This window comes from Diplodia corticola, assembly GCF_001883845.1.
Source record: "Diplodia corticola strain CBS 112549 chromosome Unknown scaffold90, whole genome shotgun sequence".
In the NCBI taxonomy this organism is placed as follows: Eukaryota; Fungi; Ascomycota; class Dothideomycetes; order Botryosphaeriales; family Botryosphaeriaceae; genus Diplodia; species Diplodia corticola.
Genome location: NW_017971569.1, coordinates 22007 through 43071, shown reverse-complemented (window position 1 = coordinate 43071; position 21065 = coordinate 22007). Strand labels below are relative to the sequence as shown.

At 57.8% G+C, this 21065-nt stretch overlaps 7 protein-coding genes across 7 annotated transcripts; 1 reads left to right on the top strand and 6 right to left on the bottom strand.

Moving 5' to 3' along the window:
* Positions 1-1258: 1258 nt before the first annotated feature.
* On the bottom strand, positions 1259-2712 carry BKCO1_9000014 (putative dis1-suppressing protein kinase dsk1; the record flags this gene model as incomplete). Its single annotated transcript, XM_020279721.1, has 4 exons — positions 1259-1458; positions 1536-1701; positions 1761-2400; positions 2462-2712. The coding sequence occupies 4 exons, from the start codon at positions 2710-2712 to the stop codon at positions 1259-1261; spliced, it is 1257 nt and encodes a 418-aa protein (XP_020125404.1).
* A 2628-nt stretch (positions 2713-5340) lies between these two features.
* Positions 5341-6444, top strand: BKCO1_9000013 (glycoside hydrolase family 43 protein; the record flags this gene model as incomplete). Its single annotated transcript, XM_020279720.1, has 1 exon — positions 5341-6444. One exon carries the CDS (start codon positions 5341-5343, stop codon positions 6442-6444), a length of 1104 nt encoding a protein of 367 aa, XP_020125408.1.
* Positions 6445-7193: 749 nt separating this feature from the next.
* On the bottom strand, positions 7194-8207 carry BKCO1_9000012 (carbohydrate esterase family 12 protein; the record flags this gene model as incomplete). Its single annotated transcript, XM_020279719.1, has 3 exons — positions 7194-7553; positions 7639-7743; positions 7902-8207. The coding sequence occupies 3 exons, from the start codon at positions 8205-8207 to the stop codon at positions 7194-7196; spliced, it is 771 nt and encodes a 256-aa protein (XP_020125409.1).
* A 1009-nt stretch (positions 8208-9216) lies between these two features.
* BKCO1_9000011 (uncharacterized protein) lies at positions 9217-9741 on the bottom strand (the record flags this gene model as incomplete). Its single annotated transcript, XM_020279718.1, has 1 exon — positions 9217-9741. The coding sequence occupies one exon, from the start codon at positions 9739-9741 to the stop codon at positions 9217-9219; it is 525 nt and encodes a 174-aa protein (XP_020125407.1).
* A 1131-nt stretch (positions 9742-10872) lies between these two features.
* On the bottom strand, positions 10873-12203 carry BKCO1_9000010 (glucose receptor git3 protein; the record flags this gene model as incomplete). The annotated part of the gene is made up of 3 exons (XM_020279717.1): positions 10873-11727; positions 11825-11943; positions 12017-12203. 3 exons carry the CDS (start codon positions 12201-12203, stop codon positions 10873-10875), a joined length of 1161 nt encoding a protein of 386 aa, XP_020125412.1.
* Positions 12204-14126: 1923 nt separating this feature from the next.
* BKCO1_900009 (rhodanese-like protein) lies at positions 14127-14857 on the bottom strand (the record flags this gene model as incomplete). Its single annotated transcript, XM_020279736.1, has 2 exons — positions 14127-14465; positions 14645-14857. The coding sequence occupies 2 exons, from the start codon at positions 14855-14857 to the stop codon at positions 14127-14129; spliced, it is 552 nt and encodes a 183-aa protein (XP_020125415.1).
* Positions 14858-15681: 824 nt separating this feature from the next.
* Positions 15682-18901, bottom strand: BKCO1_900008 (kh domain protein; the record flags this gene model as incomplete). Its single annotated transcript, XM_020279735.1, has 4 exons — positions 15682-17430; positions 17485-17946; positions 18012-18275; positions 18362-18901. The coding sequence occupies 4 exons, from the start codon at positions 18899-18901 to the stop codon at positions 15682-15684; spliced, it is 3015 nt and encodes a 1004-aa protein (XP_020125416.1).
* Between the last annotated feature and the right edge of the window lie 2164 nt (positions 18902-21065).

The window sequence follows — 21065 nt, the reverse complement described above, 5'->3', positions numbered from 1 at the left end:
ACAGATCAAAGGTTCGGTTACGACTTTTGTAACTCTAAACCCACTTCCTTTGCGTAGTGGTCCGTAGTGACGACAAAAAAGCCATGATATTCTACTTCATCCCTTGTGTCCTTGTTAATACTTGTTTCACAAAAGGCGACTCATTTCTGAACATTCAAAAGGTATGTGCAACTTTTCTTCTCCACATTGCTTCAAATGATGATTTAGCGATTCCCCTTCCGAAACAAATTGCGGATAATCAGCTATTCGTACCAAATCCTTTTCTGACAACCACACTACCAAACGTGTTCAACATGCACAAGGAGAGCGGTCAGCTAACATTCTGGTTCCGCTCAGGTCTCTTGCCACCATATTACTTTATCGATTAGATGGTAGTCAACAATCAATAAAGCATGTTCAAGTGTCCTCGAAAGGATGGCGTGGTGAAATATGGTGATTCCAACAAGCCTACGATCGAGGGAAACCTATCATTCTGGGGGAATGTAGGTGCAGTTGAGGTAAGGGACGTGCGCGGCCAGAAGAAGGCTCGGTTGGCCTGACTGAGATCAAAAACGTCTTGAATGTCTTATTGACAGCGCTGCCATCATCCGGTGTAGTCCATGTGAAATGGCTTACACATAGCTGCAGGCTCATCAAAGAACGGCCGGCGCGAGTTTCCAAAGTAGAGCCATTTCATCTGGCCGATGATGCGTCCGGCGATGGGGAACGAGAAAGCGCTGGCTTGGGCGAGTGTGGCGCACATGGAAATCAACGTGTTGGGGCTGGATCCAGAGGGGCCAATGGTTCATCGATATCGAGCATACAACGGACGAAGTGATCAAACGACGCACGCATCTGAAACGACCCCGAGTCTGCACAGCCATCTTCGATGCAGACCTGGAGCTGTTTGACGAAATGAACAAGTACTGCAGCAACATCTAAAAGAAAAGCAAACGCTTGAAAAAGATGTGTTGACTTCGACATGTCAACCAATGGAAGACGAGATTCAAGAAGCCGAACGCACTGGCCAAGACGAAGACGGCAACAACACCCACTACGTTGAACTCAATAAACGATTTGATAAAAATCCAGTGGATCCAGAGTGGAGTTGCGCATACGTCTTGAGCCCAGCAAATAGACAGATGCACCCCCGTGGCAGACCTGCCGTCTAGACCCGCGCATTCAACGCGCCGAATCCCAGCATCCAGCATCCGCAACAGCACCCGTACTTCACCCAGCGACGACTGAGCTTATGTTCCATCAAAATGCTTCGCCGCCCTCAGGTGGTGTGCTTGAGTATCCACTCGTCTTCTGCCAGCTCCCTGGCAGAGCTGCGCTTTTCCGGCTCCCACTGCAGCATCTTCCGCATAAAGCGTAGGAAACACTCTCTATCTTCTTTTCTGTCTTCTCCCTCGAGAGATGTCTCCCTTTGCTCGAGTGGTGTCGATTCTAGAGTGGGTATCCCCGCACAAAAGTCACCTGAGAGAAAAGAAGAAGAAAAAAAGCATGGTTAGCGAAAAAGGATCATTCTAGAAGCTAGAGAGCGCTTGACTTACCAGCCTCGGAAAAAAACTTGCTCCTGAGGTTCGCCCGGGCAAGAAGGCTCGGCGGTGGAGGCCCGAGAAGGGCTATCATTTCGGCGAGATGGGCTCGGCCCCGATACGTCTCGAATTCTGGATCGTGGCCGGTGAACAAGTGCTCGCCCTCGAAGGCATCCCAGACCTGCGAGTGGAAAGAGAGGTGTCAGCCAGAGCGCACTTGGTCACGTTATCGATACTTACCACGCACCCCACGTTCCATATGTCGACGCTGTACGTCCACGGGATATCCAGAATGACTTCTGGCGCTCGATAGACATCAGGCTGGATGTCTTCCCGGTGCTCGGCGCCGTCGTCCAGCGGCACGGCCGAGCCAAAGTCACACAGCACCGGCGCACCGAAGTCTCTGGGCGTGCCGAGCTCGCGGGAGAGGTAGACGGTTCCCCCGTCGGACTCCTTCCTCGGACAAGAGTCCGCGAGCTCCTGCCGTTCGAAGTCTCTGAGCACGGATTCATCCGCTCCGAGCAGCACGTTGGCTTCCTTGATGTCAGTATGCGCGACACGGCACTCGTTATGCAGAAGGTCCAGCGCCTGGAAGAGGCGCTGCAGCACAAACGCTACGACCGGCGCCGGCAGCCTCCGCACGGGGTTGCGATGCCTCAGCCCGAGCACGCTCTCCCAGAGCGGCGGGTGCGCGAGGCATCGATGCCGCCCCTCGGGCCCGTCGACGTCGAACGAGTCGAGAATGGAGCGGACGGCATCACGGCCCGGGTGGTTCTCAGAGACGCTCTCGATGCGCTTGTAAACGTCAAGTTCGGTGTCCAGCTCGCTTCCCATGGACTCGGAATGGATGAAGAGCTTGAGAGCGACGTGCCGACATGCGCTGGAAACAATAACGACTGAGCGAGCAGGCGTCATGTAGGGAAACGGAATGTGTGACTCACGTCAGATCCCGTGCCAGCCACACGGTCGAAGTCGCTCCGAAGCCCAGCTTCCCCACGACCTGATAGCGGTGCCGGAAGATTTGGCCGATCCGGACGGGATAGTACCGGGATGCGACGTAGTCCGGAAGGATCTCCTCTTCGACCTTTTTGTCTCCGGGGAGCAGGGCAAAACCCTTGTTTGGAAAGGCGAGCGGCTTCCACGCGCGGCCGAAAAGCGGCCTCCACGCACGGTTGAGAAGCGACATGGCCATTGCACAGGGTGTGGTGGCAGCAGAAGATGGCGTAGTGGTTGTTGCAAGGAGTAGCCTGATCGCCACCTGGCTCGTGCGCCCCGTGGCTACCTACCGGCTAGGTAGCACACTTGGACAGAACACCCCACCCCTCTTGATCACGTCATCTGTCAGATGGTGATGGCAGACGGTCACAGGCAGAAGCTCGTCGTTCTGGATGTCTCATTACACGCTACTGCTATCTAGATGAACGAATGAAGGGGCAGCGCTCGCAAGCTCATGGCCCAACAAGGGGGTTGAACAAGATGGCACGTTGCTGAAGAGGACCCTGCTGGGTCCGCCAGTCATCTGGAAGCTCATGCTCATAGGCAAGAAGCACACCGGGGACAAATTCGAGCGTACAGCCCAAACCGGGCGCATCGCGAAGCACTCATGCAGTCGCTTTTGATAAGGTCAAACTCCTCCTCGTATACGACGTCCCAATGCTCATAACCCTGGACAACCTGCCTCCGAGCAACGTCGTCCTATCCAGTAATTTGGCTTGGAAGGTGATACGCCTCGCCACAGAGACAGGATGTTTCTCGACTCGACAGCTCCACATTCGTTGGCCTGGGAATTCTACCCAGAAGGGCAATCCCTGTGGGAAACATGGATTCGATGGGACTTCCGGCGATAGTCACTGCTGGAGCCTGGAGGTGGTGAACGCCAGGTCAAACCGTACGACGGCTACTTTATATGTTGTGGAACATACGGCATGCAGCAGCTTATAAAGGGTGCCGAATTCTCTCCCAGCACCCGTTCGCTCAAGAAGTGCAGCGCAACGGCCAACTGATTGTCTTGTTCCTGTAACAAAACTGGAGACTGTCGAGCAGGACAGGGAGGATTTGGTGACCAAAGTCCTTGCACAATCATTTGGAGTCCACACTTCTGTGACCATCCAAATGACTTTGAATGGACCAAAACAAGTTGTTGTGTCTATGACATGATCAGTAGAGACATGGCAGAAAATTTGCTCACAAGCTTTGGGTGGCCGAAGGAAAGCGTTGGGCTCAGACCATGCCCATAGCTGGTGGGCAGCGCGGGGGCTATAATACCTTGAAAGCGGGGCCATTGGCCCTTGCTTACCTGTGGCCGAGAGCATGCCGGTATCTCTAAGTTCATGAGTTAATTTTGCTTGGTGGTGGTCTGGGGCACTGTCTCGTGCAGGCAGCCCAGCTATTCTTGTCGAGCTGTTCTCTTTGGAAAGAAGAAGAGAGATCGAGAACGAAATGCGGCAAGACACGTTGGAATTATATCCCCCTGCAACGGTGAAGGGCTCTAACCGTCACTCACAAGGCGAAGAAGTGAGGAACCCCATTGAGGAATTCAATCACACTTTTACAGCTTTTCCACAGAAACCCCTGTCATTGCGCAGGAACTACACTCAAAAGAATGAGCGAATCACGTAAAGATGTGGCACCGCTAATACTTACCATGCAGAGTTTTTGGCTTCCATGGAGACCTGTTTGTATTCCCATAAATTTCCATGGTGATGCTATGGACCAGGGTTCTTCATCAAGTTCCACGGGTCGTATGTACACTATGGCCTCTGCTCCGCATGGTTATGGATAGCAATACAAAGGACGGAAATCTCAACAAGGGCTGATTGGATTTGATCTGGGATCATGACTGGTATTCGAAAGTGATTGCATTTGAGCTACCGAACCCGGTAAAGGCTTCCCCCCCCGTCCAGTCCTCAGCGCAGATTCAGTCCGGACGTGCCTCGAAGATCAGTGGTGGGACCCTGCAAGAAGAGACGGATTGGGAACTTCAGTGAGGCTGAAGTGAGTTGGTTGGCTCAGTCGGTGGTAGCATTGACCAGTGCCATCACGTGCAGAGGGGAGGCATTACGCGTCTCGGCCCCCCCTGACCGAGATGGATCCGCGCTGCACGGCATTGCGTGATTCTGGAGTAGGGCAAGGAGAAGGTTATCGTGATGGCTAGGAAGGCGGAGAAGGATTCTGGAGAGCAGCACAGACTGGGCGATTCCGTTTGCAGAGCGGCGGCGGGGACTCTATTGTGTGATGGTGACCCAAGCGGGCGTCGCACAGGGCTTCAGTAATATTATCCTGGCCTATGCTGATAGAGTCCCACATGTAATCAAGCTTGCTTTGCTGGCGCGCGGGGCAGTTTAGCTCAAGTGCGCGTTGGATGGGGAAGGATGGGCTGACGTCACGGCAATGCATCAATGTGGCTGTAACTTGCATGATTGCGGAACTTCAGGATGGCAGCCTGCTGGTGAGGATTTGCTGGTGCTAAATCAGCGCGGGCGGCTCAGGAGGGTTAAGTGTCGGTGAATGCAGGGTTGCGATCAACAAGACCCACAGGGCGAGGCGATCACCAGCAGTCCCAGGGGTTGGTGTTGATCTGGACTGGCCACGGGAGCGTGGATCAATTGGGCGCCCAAGAGCATCCAACTGCCAAAGCGGGTAAAGATTGCAAGCCTGAAAGGCTTCTCGAAGGGTTCCAGCATCGGGCGCGGTGCTGGACCATAAATACAGCAATTCCCCAGAGCACTTCCCCGGCCATCACAGCCCATCACAGCCTCGACTTGCCTGCAGCAGCCTCAGTTCCAAACCCACCACACTCGTTTTCAAGACTCCAGGCATCATGATGTTCTACACTCGTTTCGCCGCGGCAGCGCTGCTGTCGGCCTCTTCCCTCTCCTGCGTGGACGCGGCGCCGACCAACATGTCGGACACGCCCGCCGTGGCCAAGCCGCCGCACTTCAAGACGCAAAAGGTGCTCCCGAAGCAGTTTGCGGACCCGGGCCTCCACTACGAAGACGGCACGTGGTACGCGTTCGCGACCAACAACGGCGAGCAGAACGTGCGGGTGGCCACGTCGACCGACTTCTCCAGCTGGAACGTGCTGGAGAACTGGGACGCGCTGCCGCACGCGGGGGCGTGGACGGCGCAGCCCAAGATGGACAACCTGTTCGACACGGTCAACAACCTGCTCGAGGGCCGGTGGCCGTGGTCCAACGCGCCGCCGGCCGTGTGGGCGCCCGACGTGCAGATGAACGACCAGGGCCAGTACGTGCTGTACTACTCGGCGGCCAAGAAGGACAGCCCGCGGCACTGCATCGGCGCCGCGGTGGGGACCAGCGCGCAGGGCCCGTACGTGCCGCTGCCCGAGGCCTTCGCGTGCCACGACGACCAGGGCGGCACCATCGACCCGGCCGGCTTCAAGGACGAGGCGACGGGCCGGCGCTACGTCGTGTACAAGATCGACGGCAACAACGCGGGCAACGGCGGGCTGTGCGGCAACACCAAGGCGCCGCAGGTGCCGACCCCGATCATGCTGCAGGAGGTGGGGCCGGACGGCTACTCCAAGCTCGGCGAGCCGCGCCAGATCCTCGACCGCGACGCCGCCGACGGCCCGCTCGTCGAGGCCCCCTACCTGTTCCGCACCGAGGCCGGCAAGTACGTCCTCTTCTTCAGCTCAAACTGCTACGCCACCGACCTGTACGACATCGGCTACGCCTCGGCCGACAGCGTCGAGGGCCCCTACACCAAGGGCGGCCCGTTTGCCGTCACGGGCGTCGCGGGCTTGACGGCCCCCGGCGGCGCGACGGTGGCCCATGACGGCAAGCACATGGTCTTCCACGCCGCGGACCAGGACGGCGGCCGGGCCATGTACACGGCCGAGGTCTCGTTCGAGGACGACAGCCAGGCGAGCAAGCAGGTCAAGGTTGTGGGCGCGACCCGGTAAACGACTACGGCAGATGTATGCATTTGGTATGGGAGCTGGAATGGTTACTTATGACTGGTCGTTGGAGATATTTCATGGATAGACTTACGCTTTACTGCTTGTGTGGGGGGGTTTGCTAGCTCAGCTCCCTCTAATGTATAAACAATAATGGAACCCTCGAATCCTAAGCTAGCGCCTCTTTGGTCGACAACAGTGACGGTCTAGTGCGTGGCATGATGATGATGATGATGGTCGGTGGCGTGGAAAACAGTCTGAGACATGTGAGCAGGAATTAATTGGCAGCAGGAGCGATGTCATGGGCAAGTGATGGGCAAGTGATGTTCGGCGCCACGTCTGCGCATCTCGATCGACGTCAGCATGTTGAGCGGTTTTCCCTGGATGCAGCTTGGTTTGGACGCTCGGGCTGGAGGCAGCACACTGCATATGACGTGTTAGGGGGGCAGCAAACTAGGTAGGGAGTAATCACCAGATCTTGCAACGAGGTTGGTGATCTGCCAGGAGGCTGAAGAGCATTGCCGCATCGGGCGTTGGCGCGGCCCGGGATGCACACCGCGCGCCCGCCCTTCCGCCGGACCGCATCCGATGAGAAATGCTTGTTCACCATTTGAGTGGGGAAACGCGTCGCCTTCATTTATTTGGATCTGCCCCAAAGGACCGAGAAGCTGCTCCACCAGGGTCCAGGTCCAACCCGGCATGGGAACAATCCCCCTCGTTCCTTCTCACCTCAGCAATGCGCTACTCTCCCCGCGCTACTCGGCGATGAAGGTGCCGCTCTCAAACGCCTGCACGTACCCGTCGCCCGCCACGCTGTACTGCGCCAGAAGGCCGCCCTCAGCGCTATTGTCCAGCAGCCACGCCACCATGTTGCCGAACACGGCCGCCCCCGCCTCGTTCAGGTGCGTCTTGTCGTCCGGGGTGAGGTTGTACGTCCAAGCGTCGGCGCTGCCAATCGCGTTCAGGTAGTCGGTCGATGCTCTGTTCAGGTCGATGGACAGCGCCCCCTTCTCCTCGGCCACCGCCAGCGCCGCCGCCGTCTCGTTGGCCAGGTTCTCCACGATGCGCTCCGGGTCGCCAGAATAGCCGCGACGTGACAGCGACGAAACCAGAATCTTCGTTCGACGCACCCACCCCGTCAGCCAGCCCATCCGTCTGCCTGTACGTCTTCTAGGTATACAGGCACCGAGGAACACTTACCGGGTTGCCGCCCGCGTCGCGCACCTCGTCGACAAACGCCCCGAGATTGGCTGAGAACTCTTCGATCGTGATGTTGGCCGAAGCTTTCTGGTCGTTGTGACCAAACTGCACCAAAGCAACGAGTCATCACACTGTATCCCCACATTTCACACCTCCTCCTCCCAATCCACCAGTAGTACACTTCTTCTTCCTCTTCCTCTTCTTCCTCTTCTCCCTCTTCCTCCTCTTCTTCCTCTTCGGGAAAGATGTAGACAAACACATACCTGAATCGTCACCCACGCCTCATACTCCCCGCCCGCCGACACGTTCCTCACGGCCGCGATGGTCGAGTCCCAGTAGCCGCCGGCGCGGAAGCTCGCCGTCGTCGCCCCGCCTTTCGCGAAGTTGGTGCCCCACGCCCCGCCCGCGAGCGTCGCCGCGAGGAACGCGTCCCCCCACCCGCCGTCCGTCGCCGTCGTGCTGTCGCCCGCGAGGAAGAAGGCCGCGGGGAGGTCGGCCGCGGCTGCGGGCGCGGTTGCGGCTGCGGCGATTGACGGGAGTGCGAGGAGTTTGGAGAGGTGGCTGGGCATGTTGTTTTTGTTTTTGTTGTTTGGTTGGTTGGTTGGTTGGAGATGAGTGACGTCGGGGATGTGTGTTTGACGAATGCTGCTGACTGGACGGGACGGGACGGGTCTTGCTGGTTCCTATGATATCCCATCCGCCATGGAGGGGATTCGAGGGGGTTTTAAAGCTCTCCCATGTAGGCGAGAGAGCGTCTGACGTACTCGGCCAAGCCGGCCGGCGGATCCTATACCGATGAAACACTGCCCGGCCCGGTGCTTCTCAGCGCAGCAGAGCAAAAGTGCCTGAATCGAGGCGCTTCCGTCTATCCGGACGACCCGTATAAGCAACAGCTGTGCTGGACTCCATATTGCCGACCCCGGTCAGGAACCGGACGTCTCGGGTTAACGACCCCCGGTTGCGGGGAAGACAATATCGTAGCGCTGGAAGAGGCAGGTGGAAAAGGTACCTGCTCCCACACATATAAGAATGGATGCCGCTAGTTGCGGAAGATTTTCCGGTCAGCGGCCAAGTGGTTTCGGGCTCCGTTTGCCATCAGGATGAATGCTGGTCTCAGTCCTTGTCGCCATAGTTCGCCCCGAAACGTCATCGAATAAATAATCGCGCCTTCGCTCCGTCTGACCATCTTGACATGCTATTTATTCCATTGCGACAATAGCCATGGCAGTGCTGTAAAGTGAAGACATTGGCTTCTCTTGCGAAACGGGACGTGCTACTCGCTGGCTTGCGTCCATGCGCCCCGCAACCGCACCCGGGACCATCAGCCGGCTTGGCCAAGGACTCGCGGACATGTGTCGAGTGCATGCTTCCATGTTTGCTGGTTCCCAAACCACTCGTCGTTTTCTAGAAGTCGAGCACGCAGTGCATGGGGGAAGGACGACGAGGCGTTCCAGCTGAGCTTGAGTGAGTCTAGCAGTCCACCTTGTAGAGCAGGAGCATCTCTAACGGCGTCCAACCTGAAAACCCTTGCCTGAAGAGTGCTGACTTCCTCTACATGGCCGATTCCAGGAATGTTGGCTACGGTCCCAAGGCCCAATACTGCTTTTGGCCTCCAGCAGGTAGGTCTGTAGAGCTCTCCAAAATCGGAGAACTGACGATGGCGAGAAATGGAGAGTGGAGAATATCGTTGCCAAGAATCTTCTCCTCTGCTCTTCGCGAGATGCCCAACGAGAGGTAAAAGTTGTCTGTGAGCCCGAGATACGCCGGTGTAGTTCTCGATATGTATGAATCAATTGAGACTTCGGGCATGATGCTCTCAAGTCTGTTCCACTCAGCTCGTATCTTTGCCATCCAGTTCGCCTGCTCCTGTGCTGTTAATGAGTCCCTCATACATCCAATCTTCGACGTCGGGATGTTCGTCCACCGACTGCTCAAACCCTTCAGGGCCGGGGGTTGGAGGTCGTTGAAGTATCCTTCGAAAAGTCGCAGAAATCTTTGAAGCGTCCTGCAGCCGGGGATGGCAAGTTGGCCGCACATGACGCCTCGGTCGATATGTCCGAATGCTTGTAGTTCACAAGACCAACCAAGGGAATCTGCGCCCATGATTACGCGTGTATGTTTTGCAACAGCAGCTTCTTAAAGGACCCCAGCTCTTGAGAACCAAGGCTCAGATACGAACCGAGAAGCGATGATTTGGCCATCTTGGTACTCGAGAGATTCCCCCTTTCCCAGTGCTTCGAACAAAGGGTAGATGTCCAAGTCGAACACGTTTCTCAAGTGGATCAAGACGCAATCAGCCCAGGAATAGATCCGCTTCATCAGTGGTACCTGGTGCTTCTTCTCCGGCTGATGCAAACCGCGTCAACCAAAAGGTACCGATCATTCATCGAATCCCTCAAATCGGATAGCGCGTGCAGCATGGCAGCTGGCTGTCACTGAAAGAGGTCCCGACCGAGTGAACGTTTGTTTCTGGTCATTATGATCGCCCCCATGTATATGAGACGGCTTCGTATCCAGGGTGTTCCTCGCGCCTGAAACGGAGGACATGGCACGCTATCGGGCTCTGGTCGCGGCCGGGAATGAGGCGTATATCAAGCGGAAGTCGGCCGGTCGGTCTGATCAAGGCCTTGTGGCGAAAATGGGGTGCTGCACCATACGTCTTTTCCAAAGGCTCATCCACGCCCCTCCGAAGCGATGGCGAGCTACCGCAGCAGTAACAGAGCACACCGCCGGGCATGCCGTGGAGATCTGGGACTGTGCATCTGCAGCTTTCATCCTCCATGCTGGACGACGGTGGCCCTCGAAGTGCCCATTGGAGATTTCCTTCACAGGAAGACCATCCTGGAGCTTGCAGAAGCAGAGACTTCCGTGTGCACAAAGTCGAAGCTGCCGCAGGGGAAGCGGGGCAGTGCATGGCTGCAGCCTATATGGTTGTTTAACTGCATGATTGGTTAGCCACTTGGCCGGAGTCAGAAAGGAACGAAGAAAAGGCAGCTTTTTTCACTAATCTGTGGCTCACAGCACAATAGAATACACGTCAGAAGAAGAACACCTCCACAACCGCCCAGCGCCGGATCCACCCACCCAAGCATTATAACACCCGCCGAACCAGCAGCACGTTGGAATCAAAACTTGCGTCAATCCCCCCCAACCCCCCCCCGTCATCAAAAACGTTACACCAAGAGTCACCAGCTCTCGCCCTGCACCCCGGCCGTCCGCGATCGATCGATCCAATCACCGCCGGCCCTTCTCCCACCAAAACTTGATATCCCCCCAATGCTCCTTGAACCCGTACACGCACGCGTTCGCAAACCCGACATACTGCGTCGAGCTCTGCAGGATCGACAGCGGCCGGCTGTACTGGCCCGTGGCCTCGAAGATGCGGTTGGCGAGGCCGGGCAGCCACAGGACGAGGTAGGTGACGGGGTACAGGTTCAGCAGCACCATGCGCCACACGTCCTTGTCGATGTCGGCCGTGTGCCGGATGCGCACGCGCGGCAGCGGGATCAGCTTCTCCGTCGCCTCGTCCCGGCGCCGGGTGCCGGCGAACGCCTTGGGCGGCGGCAGCGGCAGCCCGTCTTCCAGATCGTCGCCGCCGCACCCCTTCTCGTTGCTGTTGTTGTTGTTCTTCTTGCGGCCGCCGCCGAAACTGCCGTTCCCCAGCCAAAAGTTCATCTCGAACCCGTTCGACGCGGCGGGGTCGCCCAGGTCGAACGAGTACGAGCGGCCGTTGTTGCTACTACCACTACTACCACCGCCGTCGGCCTCGCGGCGCAGGCGCAGCCGGCGGTACATGAAGGCGAAGACGTAGACGTAGATGGCGAAGGTGAGGACGAGGATGGCGATGCGCCAGGCGTGGCCGAGGGCGTAGCGCAGGTAGCGGCGGTCGCGCGCGATCCAGCACCAGTTGCCCGACACGGGCGCGATGACGCCGAGGCCGAGCGCGGTCGAGCTCGTGACGAGCGGCACCGCCCAGATGGACAGGCAGATGAGCACCTTGCGGTACGTCGGCGCGTACAGGATGTACGACTTGAACTGGATCGTGAGCAGCGTCACCACCGCGATGGCGAGGATCGAGAAGTCGACCGCCTGTGTGTGGGGTGCTGTGGTTAGCACGGGGGTTTCCCAATGTATGTATGTACCTATGTACATATACGTCCGGGGTCTGTCCGATCGGACTACTCACCTGCACGGAAAACTGCCCTACCCAACCGTTCAGATCACATGTGGGGCCGTCGCTGATTGAGCCGTGGTTGCTGATGATGTAAATGCCCGATATCGTGTTGTTCAACGAATTTATGAACTCTACATGTTCGCCGTCATCAGCTCTACCGTTGCGTGCGAGAGAGGGAAAGAGAGGGCCATTATAAGTACTCACCTGCTACCGTGAGGTTTAGAATGAGCGCATATCGGAATGACCTCCGCTCTGCACCGAAGACGGCCCAGAGTGTGATGACCATGCTTGAAGCGAGAAACGACAATAGGCTGCCCACCAGAGTGGGGATGGCAATGGCCGGGTCCCAGCCCGTGGCCAGGTCCGACACGTCTCGTGCTCTGCGTATCATCTTCAAAAAAACGCCGTTAGTGAGTGAAAAGGGCTTCCCCAAAGAGAGTGACTCGTGAAGGGTAGTGCTACTGCAGCAGTAGTGGAGAACTTGTAGAAAAAAACGAGAGTTGCGCCACAGAAGATAGAAGGAAGAGTCGAGCGATAGTGGGGGAAAGGCCGCCAGGGTGCCCAAGGGGAGGGTGAGAAGGTGGGCCTTACCATGACTATGTCCATTATGCTTTTGCCTCAAATCTTCGTACGCAGCAAAGGTCGAATGGGGCGCCGCGTCACGCTCGTACTGAGTAGCCCGGTTGCTCCCGTGCTCTTGATCAAGGATATCGCTGTACGATTTCTAGTCCGTCGTAAGCACGTTCGGCGGTGCTATCGTGCAATGCTAAACAGAAAAAAAGAATGAATGATTACACTCCTCCAGGGAGGTGAAGGTCGGTCCGCGAATGGGGAATTGAAAAGAATTTCGAAGGAGAGTCTCGCTCCATCCACTGTTTTGCGCGCGCGCTCTCTCTCTCTCTCCAACGGCCAACGGTGTCCGTGGCTAGCCCTACGTATATAAAAATGCACGCCTTACGAATGTCCGATGTGGAAAGTAGACGCACGGCTGTGTTGGGGGATCTACTATGTCGAAACAATAGACGTCTCGGGTAGACGGTTAAGCGAGAGAATACGAGGGCCCCGAGCCGCAGGGCGAATAGAACGGCAGCTTCCCATATGAAAGGAGATCTCTCCGCTTGTCTTTTCCACGCGCAGAGGGCCAAACACCATAAATGCCGACAACACTGAGTCGTGCAGGAGCTGAGCCTCAAGAGCAGCGTGGTGGTTAGGCCGCCAAGGGGATCCGACAGCAACCGACGCCGGCAAAGGCTGAAAACCCGTCACGCCCCTCGCGCCCCTCGCGTCCCTCGCGCCCCTCGCTTCTAAATTCAACGGAGATAGACGCGCAGTACTCTAGTATCGAGCCGAGGTAACGGAAGAACTGCTCTTGCTGTGAAACATATTGGAGGGTTGGCGTTCAAAAAGGAGGACACGCCGGCCTAGACTGGTCGCTGTATATTCTTACTCGCACGCCGACCATATGTGGAAAACATGCGGAAAATCGTTTTCAGTCCAAGGATAGAACAGCCAAGTAGCGCATGATTGGTGTGCTAATCGTGTACATAGTCATGCGCTGAGCTTGACATACGTCGTTCCCCAACATAGTTCCGGGATAGATCTACCGGCCGCGGGCGGCTTGGATGTTCAAATCCTCAAAGATTTTCAACTATAATGCCTTTCAGCTAAGACATTTCAAGGCCATACTCATCAAACGTCGGTAAAATCCATAGAGCTCTTTCCTGCGAGAACGGTCCGAGGGGATGATCAGTTCGACACCTACTCATGTCCATTCCATGAAGATCCTCCTCCCTTAATGGTTGCTGCAATCCACGTGTGAGTAGATGAAAGATCGCCACTACGTCCGGATAAGGTTATTCGAGACGGCAGCCTCATCCCACCCAGAGGCGTGGTACTAAACACAACGCTTCATACGCAACCTGACCGTGCCGATTTTCCGGGAACACCCAAGGACGTATACCTCGTCAATAATATTGATATATGACGTATCGAGCTCGGCGCTTACGGGCCCCACGGCATGAAACCGGGCAGTGCCGGACCAGGAGCCGAGGGCATAACCGCCGAGACGGTAAGTAGAGGTAGGACTGTGAAACCGCATCAGCGCCGATTGACAAGATAACCCAGCTTGGCATCCATCAGGCCGTCCACCGTCACTGAACATCAGGACTCACCAGTTGTTCCACACCCCATCAGAGACCTCCTCCCTCCTCCGAGCTCTTCCGAGCGGAAGCTCCATTCCAGTATCCACATCCTCCATCCGACAGCCTCACACGAACCACAACTCCCCTCCTAGATTGTCCCCCCAACTCCCTCCTCACTTCGGCCCCTCGCTCGTCTCCCCCCCATTCTTGCACCAATCCAGCCAGCTCCCCCTATACTCGCCCACGCGCTCGTACCCCGCCTGCTGCGCCAGCGCCGCCGCGCTGCTGCTGCGCACGCCCGCCTTGCAGTAAAACACGACCTCATTTCCCGCCGTCGGCTTCTGGAACCCGAACCGCTCCTCGAACTCGTCCGCGGGCAGGAAGATGCCCTCGGGCGCCGACCCGATCGGCATGTTGTGCGCCGTCGGGATGAAGCCGCCCGCGAACTCGTGCGGCTCGCGCACGTCGATCAGGACGCGGTCCGGGGCCGGGTTGGAGAGGAGCTGTTTGATCTGTAGTCGTTTTTTTTGTACGAGTTAGCGGTGCGGTTCTTGTATGACATCAACCTTGTGCGTGCCCGCTTTGAGCAGGGAAGCTTCCTCCGAATTGAAAAAAAAAAGGAAAGGGCGGCTCAGATCGAGCAGCGAAACTCCGGGGGGAGAAGAGACGAGGGTGAGATGAAATCGCTTACGCCATTGAAGTCGTAAACCTTGGATTTTGAGCCGTGCTCGGCGGAGTGCCATCGGATCTGAGTGACTTGCTTCTGCACCGCCGCGGCGGGCTGGAAAACGGCGGCAGCGCTCGGCGCGCGGGCGGGTGCGGCGGCGAGACGGAAGGAAGCTGCGCGGCACGAAGCAGTCGCGGAGCGCAGGGAGATGCGCATCAATGCTCGTCGGGAGGCCATTCTTTTGAGATGTATAGCAGGCGAGGGACGACGGTGCTGCGTGGGGGGTCGGATGGATGGAGGGGTGGAGGGGAGCTCTCGGAGTCTACTAGTCGCGCACAGCTTCCCCGGACTTCTTTGCGTCATATCGACGCGAGAGCCGACGGCCGTCGACCACGTGACCGGACCTAGCAGATAGTGATATCGCCATCATCGCGGTCTCCGGGAGATCAACAATTGGGGGTTGGCATTGACCACCGTTAACGTCACGCACGTCATCTTAGCATCCAATCGCAGCCGTATGGGGTCGGGACATCTATAATGTGTACGCTAGACTACGTATGTGCTAGCCACACCCTCGCGCAAAGCTTCCTCATCATCGACCGCGATTTCGTAGTTTATAGTAGTATAAAGAATGAAGCGAAACACACTAGCATCTCAATCAAAAACGCCGAGGGGGTAACGAGCGGCTAAACAGTAGGTAGGTAGTTAGGAGAAAGCACAAAGAGCAAATTGGTATATTTCTTTTGGCGCCTTAGGAGAGGAAAGCAGACGAATCAAGCAGCAATAACGCCTCCGAGTAGAACGACGAAATTGAGAGGATAGCAACCGCGCCGCATACACGCAACAAGCACCACGCATACATACAGACGAACGACGACCGAAAAGCAGCATTCGCTTTTTGTATGCGCCCGGGGTATATTGTCTTTCATAGCCAGATTTCGGTATCGAGGGAGGGAAAGTGATGGGGTATTCAATCGTCGTAGTAGTCAGTCGGGGTATCTTCGTCGACGAAGAGAGAAAGAGCTTTTGTGGGCTGCACGGCTAAATTCTTTTTTGTTGGTTCAACGAGGAGGCCCAATCGGGGCCGGGTATCCAGAAGCAGAATGGGAAGTGCTCGGGCGTCCACTGTCGACCGACGCCCGGGGGTCGTACCGGGGTGTCATGTCCCCAGGCGCCGCGGAGGCAGTGGGCGTTCCGTGAAAGGAAAGTTTGGAAGAGTTCGAGTGGTAGCCAAAGCCAGGGGCTGCCGGTACGGGCCAGCCATTGGCGTGGTGGTGTTCATCCTCAGGCAGGTTGATGCCGCTGTCGTTCCAGGGGTTGCGGTAGCTGTTCGTCGACTCCAGCGACACCAGCGACGCCTTGGACGCGTTGCGAGACGCGTGCGTGAACAAAGAACCCGGAGAGTTGGATCCGTTCTTGCGGCGCTCGATGAACGAGGAGAAGGACGACATGCTTCCAGGCTTGCGGAGCCTGTCGAGGAAGCCAACCCGCTCGTGGATCGAATGGTTGTCATCGCCAAAGACGGACCGGGTAGGCGAATCCGTCGAGTCAAGACGAGGCTCGGCAGGCTGGAGCACCTTGGACGAGAAGTAAGGCAGGCTGTCCTCAAACGAGTCCGACTTGGGACGAGGGATGGCCCCCTTGATGATCTGGGTGACGTCCAGGCCATGTCCAACAAGACGAGCAATCAAGAAGTCGATGGCGTCCTTGAGACCGCCAGCATAGTTGCGCGTGTAGCTCATGACCAGGGCCTCGATCGAACGATCAGGGGCGTCAGCCGGGCCAGGCTGACTGTTGTGCACATGGATGTCCATGTTGTACTGGGCCTTCATCTTGAGAACGACGTCGTTCTTGAACTCGTCAGATCTGAGGTAGTCCTTGAGCTCCACAGTGGCCATGAAAGTCATCTCGTGGTTCTCGGGAACCATGGCCAAGAACTCGTCGACGGCCTGGGGCACCTGGTACTCAGGACCAGAGACGGTGACGACATCGCTGGCCTGTTCGGTGCTCGGGAAAACGATCTTGCAGTTCCACTTCTTCTCGAGGTCCTCGATGTCAGACATGCGAGAGATGAGCTCGCGGTGGTAGAGGCGGTTGATGACGACGTGCTCAGAGACGAACTCGGCGTCAACCTTCTCAACCATGTCCATGATCTCCTGCTTGACGAGGTCAAGATTCTGCGCGTTGCGAGCAGGAGTACGGCAGATGACATTGTCAACCTTGATGTCATCCTCCTCCTTGCCCAGACCACCGCGATCCATCGCATTGGAGAACTTGACGAAGACAGAGTACTTCTTCATGATGCGCTGGATGTGCTGACCACCGATGCCGATGATGCGTTTGTGGTACTGGTCAGGCACGTGGAACGAGATTGCCGCAGGCATCTCCTGTTCGACAAGATCAAGACCGCCCTTGACGTCGTCGTAGCGGTTGCCACGGACGACAATGTAGAAGTTGTACTCGTTGAAGCCATCGAAAACAATCTGTACATTGCTTTGGCTCATGATCTTGTTGATCTTGCCGTTCTTCTTGCCGCTGACGAACTCCTTGTGCTCGTTGGCGAGCTCGATCTTGACGCTCATCTGGTACTGAGACTTGCGAACGAAGGGGATGTTGTTGATGACCATCATGGCAGCCTTCACGGCGTCGTCGGATCCACTGATGTGGAAGTTAAGCCTCTCGAAGCTGATCTCAGCACCGGAGTTGATGCAAATATCCGAGAGCATGGCCCGCACATCGTCCGGGGTAGGGGGTCTTTGATGCCCGTCGGGGTGGGTGATGCACCACGAAGCACTGTAGAACTGGCCGGCCTGTATCATGATCAGCAATCGCGCAGTGGCATAATGACATTTATGGAAACATACCAAAGCCATGAGCTCCCGCACGGTCCGCTCAACGTTCAGAACATCCGTTCCCTGCACGCGAATCGGACCGCGCTGGAATCCCAGTGGGGGCAGCAAGATATACGAGCCGTTGTTCTCGATAATCTTGCGCACCTTGTCGAGACGCTCGAGCAAAATGCTGTCGATCTTGCTGGTGGTGACGATTACTTCCTTCACGAACGCCCGGGTGCTCAGGACAAGGTCATGCAGCCTTTGCTTGGCCTGCATAATGTCATTGGGGTTTTCGCCAGTGACGATGATTTCGTCCTCCGGTCGTCGAACCGCCCCTGGTGGCGTGTAACCATACAAACGCGGGAACGGCGGGGGGAAGTAGATGGCCGTGTTGGTCGCCGACTCAATCAACTTGATGTTCTTGCGAGCCCGCCCACAGATGAGCGTGTGCATGGAGAGCTCAAGCTTCAAGGTGTCGACAAGGCGTTTAAGCTAGATAGACACAAAACCGATTAGCAGAAGCATCACGCCAGGCGAGCCACTTGCACGTCACGTACAAGCTGATCGATCATAATCAGAACACGCGTCTTCGCGTGCTCTGCGCTCTCCATATCGCCGAAAATGGCACACCTAAGGCGCTGCTCCGCATCGTGCAGCGTGCCGTTGATACTGGCAGACTCGATGTCGATGGGCTTGGGCTGCAGCAGGAAGATATCCGCCTTGGTAACCTTGGAAATCTCATCAAGATGGTTCAAGACGTGCGACTTGACGCCGTCGTTCTCAAACACTAAGCTGTAATCTACATCCACAGTAGCACACCGCTAAGCGCCGGGGGAAGAAAAGTCAGCATGTCTACGGCGCCTAAACAACCGTTCGAACGGGCTCGCTCTCCCAGGCGGTGACGTACCAGCGAAATGGGCGTCTCATTCAGGATCTGGCACCGCGTCTGGCGCACCTGTTCGGCCTCTCCCGACAGGCAGACGTTCGTAACGAGGGTGGTGACGCGCTGCAGGCCCGGCAGCGGCTTCGGCTCCGACGACACGACGGTCGCTTCGAGCTGGCCGTTGGTGCTGGCACTCAGGTGTTTGCATAATGCGCGCAGGTTCTCGACGTTGGAGACGTGGACGGGCAGCGTGTGCGTGGGCAGCGACAGTGCGCCTTCAGGTGTCTCGTCTTGCCGGACCCACCGGGCGAAAGCGCCAGGACTCGCGTAGATGACATCGTCGGCGTCAGGGCCGGACAGGTTGGAGGCGAAGGGGACGTTGAAGGAGAGGTTGACCCAGGTCCCGGGCGTTATGGTGGGCGTGACGGCGGCGGCGTTAGAGGGGCGTTTGACGGGCTGGTTGGGGAGGTCGTTATGTGATCGTGACATGCTGAAGCCCATCGAGGGCGTCATCTTCTCCCATCCATGGCGGGCCTGGCCGGTGATGTTGGATATCTTGTGCATCGTGGCCGGCTGCACGCCCCACGACAGACAGGAAGGCGATGGAGGGGGGAGGGGAGGCGTGGTGCGGGTGTGGTGGTGGTGAGGCGATGGGTATGGAGAGCTGGGGTGGTGGACGTTGAGCGAGAGAAGGGCGTAGGATTTGGCGAACGGCCGGCCACTGGCACGACTGGATCGCCCGGGAGCGTTCGTTCGATGAAATCAACCTAAGGCCGCCAAGCGCGAGCCGGGCTGTGCGTCGCGTAGATCCTGCTGCCAGCAACACCACGCCCTGCGTGCCGCAAGACAGGCGGGCAGAGGCGGGCAGAGCGCGCCAGGCCAGCAGCGGCCGTGGCAGAGGCGCCGCCCGAGTGCATGCAGCGCTGGCCTCTGCTCGAGGGCCGCGCCGTTTCCGCGAGGCCGTCGAGGGATGTGCAGCTGGGCGCGTTTAGACCGCCGAAAAAACATGGCCACTCGCCCGCCGCCCAGCCCGCCCCTCGTCGACCCTCGTCCGCCGCCTCCATGAGCAGTGCGACGGCGAGCACGCGACGTCTGCCCACACTGCTCGCCGCGCTCCGAGCGCTGCTCAGCCACCGCCAGCAATCAGCGGCAGCCGGCCCCGGTCCATCCCTCGTCACCGTGTCTGGCACCTGCTGCCCACTGCCCGGCCTCTGCCTGCTGCTGGTCGCATGCAGGTACACTACGGCACCGGCGCCTGTCCACTGGGGCGGCGAGCGCCAGCTGCGGACGCCGTCGTCGACTGTCTCTCCGCACGCGATGCTGGTGGCCCGCTCCACTCCACAGCAGGTGCTAGAAAAAGACACGTCCATCGCCGCACCACACCGCGTGCTGCCACGACCCGTCCGGCCTCCCGCTCCACGCCCAGCGCAACGCAGACGCCAGAACGCTCCCGTTGCCCAAACCTTAATTGCATATCCGGGCAGCAGCCCCGGTCGGGCGCGCCGCAGCTGCTGCAAAAAAAAAAAAAGAAAAGAAACGATGCTATGTATTATTGATTATTCTCACACGGCGATCAAGGGGCAAGACAGCACCACGATGGCGGACTCTTCACGTGCAATCCTTGCGCTGCGTACCGGCCTTTGAGTGGTCGCGTTGAGCCTCTGGCTTTCCCTAGCACACGCTGCGCTCGCCTTGATTCGACCCGCTTACTGCGGCACGCGGAAGCCCCGGCTGCTTGTTCCGTCATCAGTTAATGCCTGAGCCCGAAGGCTCCCTGGCACTTGAGCTGGCTGCACTACTACGCACGGCGCTAAAGGCCCGTCCACGGTTCGAGCAGCACACTGCCAGCTTGGGAGGGCAGTCCGGGCGGGCGAGCGAGCCAGCCGTGTCGTCCTGCTTACGGACGGGCGGCGCTCGCGTGTCAATGCCACAAAGCGGACGTCGGCCGGTCAATCACCTCGCTGTCTCTGCGCGAAACCTGTCGCTCGCGGCTCTTTCCTTGCGACATGACATGGTGCCTGCAGCCGCGGAGGCGCGTGGAGCCGCCCAAGTCAGAGTAGCCTGATGGTTGAGAGAGGGCGGCGGCCAGCGGCCAGAACGACACGACGGCGGCATCTCTCCACAACTGACCCGCGCTGCCGCTCTGAAGGCGGCCGTTTCACATCTGCAAGACGCCGGCCAGCCCTCCAACCACAAAGACGCCTGAGTCGCTCGCAAGCCCCTCTGGACACTAGCCACGCCCACACGTCTGCGCCAAAGCGCGAAGAATGCGTCATGCCTGAACAAGGCAAGGTGCTGCTCCTTCGTGAGGCATTTGCCCCTCGACCCGGCTTGCGCTTCGGCCCTCCAGCTGGACCGACCCGAACAAGTCGGCGCTGCTCGGGGGTACTCTGAACGGTCAGATCATCGAATGCGAGACGGCGGAAGGCTGCCCCGTTCTTGTCATCGACCTCCGTCAGTCATGTGGAGAAGAGGCGCAGATCCCCTGCGCCCATTACGCACATGGAGCCTGCTCGGTGGGGGCTATCGTCGGATTATGAGTTTTCTCGTTTCCGTCCTATCCAACCAGAATTACGTCGTTTCGCAGTGGTGGACTATTGCACACCTGACGATGATGATGCTGACGATGATGATGATGATGATGATGGCGATGGTGATTCCCGTTCCCGCTCAGGATCCGCTGTGGATCGTCCCGTCGCCCAACACCCAGTACGAGAGTACCACGACT